The 9,472-nt window shown below is 67.8% G+C and overlaps 1 protein-coding gene across 1 annotated transcript; it reads right to left on the bottom strand.

Annotated features, from left to right (window-relative positions):
• Window positions 1–8,254: 8,254 nt before the first annotated feature.
• RNF208 (ring finger protein 208) lies at window positions 8,255–9,263 on the bottom strand. Its single transcript, XM_026049409.1, has one exon. It carries the CDS (start codon window positions 9,074–9,076, stop codon window positions 8,255–8,257), a length of 822 nt encoding a protein of 273 aa, XP_025905194.1. The 5' UTR covers window positions 9,077–9,263.
• Window positions 9,264–9,472: the final 209 nt, after the last annotated feature.

Raw genomic sequence — 9,472 nt, 5'->3', positions numbered from 1 at the left:
CGGGCGCCCTGGAGCACCACTTCCAGGTGCGCTTCCACACGAGCCGCATGTTCGGCTGCCTGCCCTGCGTGCGCTATCCGCTGTGCCTCATCCGCGCGCTGGGCCGCCTCGAGCGCCGCTGCCGCTGCTGCTACCTGCTCCTGCTCGCCGTGCTGCTGGGCGCCGAGATGCTCAGCCTGCTCCTCATCTTCCTCCCCATCGTCCTGCTCGTGCTGCTCTTCCTCATCCTCGACAAGTAGCCGGGGCCGTGGGACCGGGCCGCTGCACGGGAATGACTGCTGTGGGATCCGAGCTGCGAAGCCTGGGGAGCCTCTGCGCTGTCAGGGAGCCCGGAGCGAGGTGAGGCGGCGCAGGAGCAGGGAGGACTTGGGCTGCCCGCGGGGCCCACGGTGACAGTATTGGCAGTACCCGGCGCGCGGGCGTCTCTCTGGGGCTCCCCAGACCCATGGCGGGTGCGCGGCAGGATGGACAGAGCCTGCGGGTGACGGTGGCGCCCGGGAAATGCCCCTCACTCGGGGGCACAGCCGTGGTGGTGCGTTGGGGGAGCAGGGCTCCCACCTGCCCCCGCCAGCCCGGGCACCCCAGCTCTGCCGTGCAGACTGCAAATATAAATCACATCTGTGATTTAGAGAAATCACATCCAAATCACAAATATAAACCACATCCGTGCTGCAGCCACAGCTGGCTGAGTCCGTGCCGCGCCGGGTGCCTCCAGCGCCGTGCTCCCGTGGGCGGCCCTGCCGAACACCCCGCTGGAGCTTCCTGGCCGGGAGCGCCGGCGCTTGCGCCCTGCCAGCCCCGCTGCCCTGCGTGCGCGCTGCCCGGGAGCCCGGGGCGCTGCGGGCTCCGTGGCGCCGGCTCGCAGCCTGCTCCTGGTGGCCTCGGGCCACCATCGGGACAGCGCTCCGTGCCCAGGGGCCCTGGATACCAAGGCACTGCTCTCGTCCTTCACTCCCAGCTGCGACACAAGGAGGGGACGGAGCTGACGGTGGCACCCGGGCTCACGTAGCCCCTGCGCGGTGCCAGCCCGTGCCGGCACCTCGCATGCCTCTGCTTGCCTTTCCCCACCTAGAGATAAGCGAGCAAATACCGCTCGGCTGCCCGGGGACTCGCGGCAGCAGTGCGGAGCGGGACGGGCCCCCTTGAGCCCTGAACGTGCCCACAACTGGCCGGGCCTTGGGCCCTGGCCTGGACCCCAGCACGGGTACCCCAGGCTGCAGCGCGTGGGAAACCAGGGCAAGCTCTCCCCAAAATGAGAGCCCCCAAAGGCCCCCTCGCAAGGAGGGTGACTGCCGGCCACGTCCCTGCGGGTGTGACTTGGGCCTGGGCCGCGGCTCCCACCACGCTCTGGCTGCCCCGCGCTGGGCAGCCTGGCGCCGGGCATTTGCTGCAGGAACCGCGGGGTGGTTCAACAGCCCGCGGCACCGCTGTGGCCTTCAGCGCTGCCACCTCTTCCCTCCTCGTACGGCTGAGACCCACATTGTTCCTTGTGCCCCTTGCTTGCCCGGGCAGCCCCGCGATGCCCGTCCTGGCGGCACCGCTGCCCTTCCCGCCGGCACCAGGGACGTGGCGATCCGGAGTGCGCCCGGAGCGGCACTGGGTGCGGATGGGGGCACGCGGTGCAGCCTGGGGCGAGCAGCTCAGAGCTCCTGCCCCTCTGCAGCCCGACCCCCTGCCCAATCCCGGCTGGCGCTGCAGGGAGTGAATGGGCCCGGTCCCACAGGGGCAGAGATCTGGGCAAGGGGCTCTGCTCTGAAGAGACGCTGGACACTCCTGTGGCTGAACCACACGTCTCTGGACCGCGCTCACCAGCGGGAAACGGCAGCTTTTCCTCTCCCAAGAGGAGCCTGTGCAGAAGACGAGGCAGCAGCAGGGATGGATGGAGGCGCCAGCGCCAGAGCAGCTGCAGGAGAAGCCCTGGGGAGGCAGTGGGCGGGAGCAGGGCCCCCGAAAGTGGGTCAGGCAGAGCCCCCCCGTGCCGTGCCGGCTCCCTCCCTCTGCCCCGGGAATATTTGTCCAAAGTGGAGCAGCTCCGGCAGGAGCCCCGCACGCTCGGCCCGCCCGGGGCACTCGCAGCTGCCGGGGCCTGCCCTGGGGGGGACCTGTGGCCGGGGGGCGCTCTGCGTTACCTGGGGAGGGGGGACACGGTGCTCAGGGCGCACCAGGGCTCCCGTCTCACAGCCCGGGGCACCAAACGTGGGAGCCGGGCACTAAATGTGGGAGCTGGGCCCCTCGGGGACAGGGGTTTTTGGGGGTCCACAGGGCAGGCGCGGGCAGAGGGTGCCCCCAGCGGAGGGGCCTGTGGCGGCGGCGGGCGGCCCCGCGCGGGAAGGGCGGCTCGACGCAGAGCCGCCGGCGGTGCCCACGCACCAGGACTCGGTTATATTTAGCGCATGGAGGCGCAGAGCGGGCGCGGAGCGGGGGCAGCGCTGCCAGGGCTGCAGGGAAAGGGCCGCGCTGCCCTCGCGGCACCCCGAGTGCACCCCGCTGCAGCCGCTCGCACCCCCGGGCCTTCCTCACAGCCCCGCGGCCCCGCAGCCTCTCCCGCGAGCTGCTCGCCCCACTGCAGCCCCCCGTACCCGCACAGCCACCCCCTGTACCCTGGCACCCCCGGCCCTCCCTGCACACCCACTTCCCACCGCGGCTCCCCGCTCCTTTGCAGCCCCGCAGTGCTGCGCGGCAGCCCCCCACGCACACCCACCTGTCCCCATGTCCCCTGACATGCACCCAAAGCCGCCACCCCCGCCTGCTGCACTGGGGGCTCCGGGAAGTGACAGGGCTGCAGGTGGAGCAGGGACAGAGGGAGCCGCGCTGGCACCTTGGAGTGCCCCACGGAGTTCTCTGGGTGTCACACGCATGGGCAGCTGCAGGACATGCACCGAGCAGGCCAGGTCTCACCTCCCACAGCAGCACTGCGGCAGCAGGGCAGGGATTAGGGGGTGCTCGGCCAGAGGCACCAGATCCCTTTATCCAACAGAGCCCCCTCCCCTTTCAACCCTGCCCCGTGGGCCAGGCGTGGGCAGCGCCGGCTGCCAGGCCGAGGGGGGGTGACGGTGCCAGTGACAAAGCGCAGGGCCCCGCGAGCCGCCCGCGTGCCCCGTGCCGGCCGCTGTCAGCGCGGAGCCGCCGAGTCAGCAGCAGCGGCCGCTCAGCAGGACGCGGCGCGCGGGGCTGGCCCGGCGCTCTGCTGGCTCCGCAGCCCCGGGCAAACCGCCGCGCTCAGCAGTCCCGCCGGGCCAGTGCCGCCCTGGCACCGGCCGCGGCCTCCCGCACCCTCTGCAGTAACGTGTCCTTCGCGTCCCGCCGTGCAGCCCGTTGCGAAAGCGCCGGCATCGAGAGGAACCGTCACAAGCAGCTTCCTCGCTGCTGAAACCGCCGCTCGTGCCACGCGGGCACAGCTCCGAGCTGGCACTTCCCTGGGGAGGGCACAGCCAGCCTGGGTGTTGAGCGAGCGCCCTTTCCAGGCGGGCAGAACCCAAGCGCGTTGTCGGGCTGTGGCAGCAGGGCTGGATCCCCGGCAGTGGGGCCTGATCCCCGGCAGTGGGGGATCAGAGCCCAGCCCGCAGCACAGGGTGCTCCGGCCACGGCACCTCGTGGCTCTGCCACGCGGGATGGCTTCTGAGCCGGCCCTTCAGAGCCACCCACGAGGAACATGGGGATCCTGCTTCTCGCCTCGTGTGAGACCCAGCGCCCACGAGCCAGGCCGGAGGAGCCGTTTTGGGGAGGGGGTATTGGGGAAGGTCTCCCGCAGCCGTGTCGGGGACGGTTCCTGCACGGGCATCTCCTCAGAGCTACCAATTCGCAGGCAAATGGCCATTCCTGCATGCGACTAGGACCGTTTTAACACACCAAATGAGGCCATTTAGGGAAGGTTAATCCCTGGCAACCATTTTCACCATTTCCTTTCACAGCCAGATTTGAAACAGAACCCATTGTGGAGTGTGCTCTGGTTGTGCAGGCCAGATTCGTGCCACAAGCTCTCCCCTCACCATGAGCCCTCCACCAGCTTAAGCAGAGCTGAGGGTCCTGGAGCTCTACAAGGCCTGAGTTCCGAGCCAGAAAGTTCAGCTCAGTCCCAACAGCCAGGGGGTCATTTTGGGGCTCGGGCTGCCAGGGTCACTTCAATAGACTCCCAGTTCACCCAAAACTGCTGCGCGTGCTCTGGAGCCGTCTCGAGGTTTCCATGCACCTGCAGCGCGCTCAGGCTGCCCCGCTTCCAGCGTGTGCTCATTCGAGATTAATAGTGCTGGAAGAAATGGGCTGTCGCCCAGCACTTAGTGCCGAAAGGCCTTGTTTCTTCATTAATTGCCACTCCAAATCAAATTAGCAGTTTTAAATTTGCTCTGTGCCCAGGGGGTACTGCAGAGGGGGCAGGACGCACTGTGCCTTTCATCTTTACATAATAAAAAGGGCAGATTCCTGCTTCACCTGCAAGATTCTCCATTGCTGAAGCTCCAGCCTGCTCTAGGAGGGGCAGTTGAGCCTCTCTGGGGCTCCCCGCACACCTCGCTGTGCAGTCACCACACACTCGGCCAGCTGAGTCACCTGCCCCGGGCCAGAGGCTTCAGTGCCGCGTGGGAAGAGGAAGACACCGGTGCTGGAAAGGCACGTGGGGCTGTGCCCCAAGCTTGTCCCTGCGAGAGCTGCTGGGACCGAGCAGAGCTCGCCCCTCTCTGCAGTCTCTGGGCAAGCCCGGGGTGCCCCTTGCCTGGGATGAGCCCTCCTGGTGCTGGTCTCCAGCCCAGCTGGGATAGCGCTTCCCTGAGCAGCCTGCGGGACCGGCCACATCGGGATGGCCGCAGTGTCACCAAACCAGGGCAGCCAGAGCTGCTGGCGTCCCAGTGCTCTGCGACGGTGCCGGTGCTGGCTGCGCCATCCGCCCGCCTGCAGCATGGGACAAGGCTCCCTGCTTGGCAGTGACCTGGCCTGAGCCGAATAGGGCCAGCAATGCGGACCCGCAGCAGCCCCCGCGCTGCTCCAGGGCACCGAGCACGTCCCGCAGCCGTTGAGCGAGGGCAGGCGCGCGGGGCAGAGCCGAGGAGCTGGGTCGCGTCCCGCCGCGCGCCAAGGGCTGGCACCGGCTGCATTATTGATGCTGTAACTCGGCACCAATGGGCTGTGAACTTTTCTTTCCAGCATAAAATCCCCCAGGCACTGGGTGCTCTGCAGTGGGGCTGCGGGTGCTGCAGCGGGAGCCAGGCGCCTGCCCACAGCCCCTCACCAGAGCCAGGCCGACCCTTCCCTTTGCCAGGGAAGGATTTGGGGTGCTGGGAACTGGCTGTGCCTGAACGGGGTGAGCTGGAGCGGAGCCCCCTCCACCACGGGCAGGGCTGGGGGACACAGGGGCTGCAGACATCCCATCCCTGCACGTGGCACCCTGCGTGCACAGGGCCTGGCACTGCTCAGGCTCTTTCAGTTTGCTTCCATGAAGGTGTTGAGAAGCTCGAGTTGTTAAACTTGAGCTGCTGCTGGTGAAGAGAGGTGCCCCAGGGAAGGCAACCTGTGCTCCTCCTGCCTCCTCCTCATCTGCCCATCCTGGGTAGTTTTCCTATTGCAGGAAGCCACTTTCGGAGCGGGCCGTGGGTCCTGCTGGCAGCTCCCGGGCAGGGCACAGCCCTTCCCGTGCCCGCTCCGGACCCTGCTCTTGGCGCACACACAGCGGAGCAGTCGGGGTCCTGCAGGACGTCCTGCCCAGCGCGGCAGCGGCGCTGCGGCCGGTGCCCGTGCTGGCGGGTGGCACGGCGCCCAGGCGCGGGAGGCTGCGGGTTGCACCTCGGGTCTTCACCGCATGCCAAGGGCGGCTGAAGCGTGAAGGGGCTGCTGGCACCCAGCGGTGCTCGGGACGCTCCTCCCTGCCCTCTGCCTGGGGACGTGGCGCTCGGCCCCGTGTGTGCCAGCCCATGGCGCTGCCCCGCGCCGCCCAGTCCGCCTGGGCGCCGGGCACGTGCCGGGCGCCTGCTGCAAGGCCTGCGAGGGGCCGGAGGGACAGCGAGCAGGGGCAGCCAGAGCGGCAAACGCTCTTCCACACCGCGAGGGAAAGAACTGGGACCCTCCGGATTTCCAGCACTTTTTGATGTGGATGGGGTCTCTGCTTGTCCAGAAGGGGGGATGAGCAGACGGGGGCCCAGATCCCACCACAGGGCACCCCAGTCCACAGTGCTGAGACTGTGGGCTGGACAGGACTGCGGCAAGTCCGGGGAGAGGCCCCAGCCACTTCAGATGGGAGTGCCAGGTCCCAGGGACAACTTGCAGCCCATCTTCCCTGGAGAATGTCCTTCTTTCAGAGATCTTGCCCCAACACCAACTGGGACAGTGCAACGTGTGCCCCGTGCTGCGCGGGAGTCATGCCCTTGGGTCCTGGCAGGGGGAATGCTGGTGCCAGCATGAGCATGTGCCACCCCTGCAACCGTGTGCTTGTGTCCTGCTTGCCCTGCTGCAGCCCACCCCCAACACGTGGGCTCCATGTTCATTCCAATATAACCTTTATTGGGGAGATTGATCAGGGTTGAACAAGGCCGGGTATAAAACATGATCATCATCACAACCAGCAGTGGGAGGCATTGGCAGAGCAAAACAGAAACGGCACCCCCCCGTTCTCCACGTCCCCCCTCCCTCCCCGGGGGGGCACTGGGCAGGGGGGCTGCAGGAGAGCTGGTCCCCAGGGCTTGGCTAGCAAAGCTGGTGGCGCTGCCTGCTCCCTTGGCACGCGCGGTGGGCAGGGCCAGCCCGGCACTGCGGGAGGAGGGGACGGCCGGGCCCCTGCCCGGGGGGATGCTGTGCTTGGGCCCTGCCCTCGGGGAGCACTGGGGCACCCAGGGTGGGTGGGCACCCACGCCGGGCTCCCTCCTGCTTACCCGGCGCCCTGGCACGGCGAGGCGCCCGTGGCGCTGCAGGGCCCGGCCTCCTCCCCGCAGCCCTGCGGCTGCCCCGGCTGCAGCGTGGAGCCCCGTGGGAACACCTGCACATTATGGCTTTTTCTTTGCTTTTTTGTTTAAGTGTTTTTTTTTTTTGCTTTTTTTTGGCAGCAAATTTACCCCTCCAGATGCCCTGGAGAAAGCAAGGCTACACACGGGCTGCTGCTGCCCTGCCAACCCCGTCACGGCCCCGCACCGACCGCTGATCCCGGCGCTGCTCCCGCTCCTGCCCCGGGGCTCCACTGAGGGCAGCGTGGCCGGGAGGCCAACAGTGCCCAGGTGCTGCCCGGGGCAGCCGAACCACCCTGCTCGGCTGGGTGCTCGTGTGGGAGGCCAGGATGGGTGGCGGGCGCAGCGCGGCGGCCACGGGCTGTGACTCCGGGCCCTCCCGCAGGATGCCGGTGTGGGGCCGGGGAGCCCTGACAAGCGCCGTGCGGATGGGGTCCCCACAGAACGGCCACATCTCAATGCCTTTAGTAACACCTAGCGGCCTGGAAGGGGGTGGCCTGGGACAGACGGGAGAAAACAGGAATCCTCCAAAATGAGGACAAACTGGAGCTTTCCTCAAGGGCCTGGGGAGGCAACGGGCCGTGGGTCTGCTCGGAACCGAGGGGCCAGCGCCATGGCTTGACTTGGCTACAACGACTCAGACGCATGTTGGATTGGCCACCAAGATGAAAGCTTTGGCAAATAACTTACAGAGAGGAAGGGGCAGCCGGGGGCCTGTCCTCAAGCCAGCTCCTGTCCCGTGCCGGCTGGGCGGCCCACACAGCACCATGCACTTCCAGGGCTCTTCATGCCGGTACCGGCCTGCCTCGCGTGTGTGACAGAGAGGGTGTTGCTGGCAGGTCACGGGTGAGGACCGGGCATCTGCTCTCGGCCATGTCTCCGGAGCCAAGGAGAAAGAGGAGCACGAAGCCACCCGGGGAAGAAGCACAGAGGGCTGCTCGATGCCCAGCACGACAACAGGGCGGTGGGGATGCAAGCCGCGCGATGGAGGTTGGCCGGAGCCCGTGGACGTGCTGCTAGACCTGCTCCTGATCCCAACATTCCTGAGAACCGCCAGGGTGCAGGGGGCTGCCCCATGCAGCCCAGGTCCACGGCACGTCCCAGGGTGTAGCATCCCTCCCCAGGCAGCAAAAGGAGGCAGAAGGGGGAGTCAGGCCCAGGCTCTGCACTGTGGAAAGGATCGGAGCGTCCCCCGTGGCTGCATGGATGGAAAAGGGGAGCTATGGGGGGTGCAGCTCAGCAGCGGGGGCGCTGTCCTCTCCCTGCCGTGCGGTGGTCCCGCGGCCGGGGGCGGCAGCGGCGCGGGGCGGCAGTGGCGCCGGGCGCACGGCTCACATGATGGTGCAGGAGGAGAGCGGATTGCGGATGTGGCAGGTGCAGGCGGCCCCGCAGTACTGGCGGAAGGTCTGGTAGCAGCTGCGGTCGGTGTCGCTGCTCCACTGCACGGGGTTGGCGGCCAGGGCCTCAGCGGGCAGTCTGTTGAGGATGCTGGTGTTCACCGCCAGCGCCGCCAGCCCATAGTCAGTGAAGAGCACGGTCTCCCGCTTGCAGGTGGGGCAGGAGATGAACTTGTACTTGGGGCAGGACTCGTAGAGGATCTGCAGACACTCCTCGCACACCGAGTGTAGGCAGGAGAGGATGCGGGGCCGCTTGTTGGTGAAGTTGTACATGTGGCCGCACGTGGGGCACTCGAGGGGCTCACAGGGCGTCGAGGGGTGCAGCACGTACTGGTTGACGATCACCTCGTCCGAGGGCGGCTGCCGGTGGTAGCAAACCTCCGAGCTGCCCTTGCGCTGCCCCTGGTAGAGTCGCTCTCGCCGCGGCAGCGGGGGAGTCCGGGGCAGCGGCAGGGAGGCGGGCGCCGTGTCCAGCGCGGGGATGTCTCCGCACGCCTGGTTCACAATGATCTCCGACTCGGAGGGCCAGGCGCGCTTGGCCACGAGGGGCGGCTCGCGGCGGGGTGCCGGCGCGTAGCGGGGCTGCGCTGCCTGCAGCTCCGAGAACTTCTCCGGGTGGATGATTTTCATTGCCTCCATTTTAATGATGACCTGTTGCCCTTTCAGACACGACATGAGGATCGTTTTCACATTACTGTCCACTGCTCTGGGATCTCCAAGGGACGCCTGCATGAGGCTAAAACATGCTGGCAGCATGCAGGGCTTTCAATCGTGTTCTGCCCGTGAAGCAGCAGCACCGGGGAGAGCGGCTGGAGCAGGAACGCATGGTGGGGTGGCCCTGGCTCCTCGCTACCCGCTCGGCCTCCGAGTGCCGCTTGCGAGGATGGGTCGTGCACGGCGAGGCGCTCACGGCGACATCCTGCCCGCACCGGCCGCGCAGGCCAAGGCTGGGGCGGGTGATGACGGTGGCCGCTCCACCAGGCCCTCACTACGGTGCCATGGTGTGCCCCGCGGCAGCTCCCCGCTCTGGTGTGGCTGGCACGGCCCCGCCGCGACTGGACGCGGCCACTGGAGGGGAGGCGCAGGGAGCCCGCGGGCGGCCGGGTGCTCGGCGGGAGCAGGTGAGGCAGGAGGGGCCTGCCTGGCTCGCAG

The sequence above is a fragment of the Nothoprocta perdicaria genome, unplaced genomic scaffold, assembly GCF_003342845.1.
Source record: "Nothoprocta perdicaria isolate Ctin4 unplaced genomic scaffold, notPer1 scaffold_6, whole genome shotgun sequence".
NCBI classification, from domain to species: domain Eukaryota; kingdom Metazoa; phylum Chordata; class Aves; order Tinamiformes; family Tinamidae; genus Nothoprocta; species Nothoprocta perdicaria.
The sequence above is the reverse complement of the archived record's forward strand: the minus strand, read 5'-3'. Positions and strand labels throughout refer to the sequence as shown.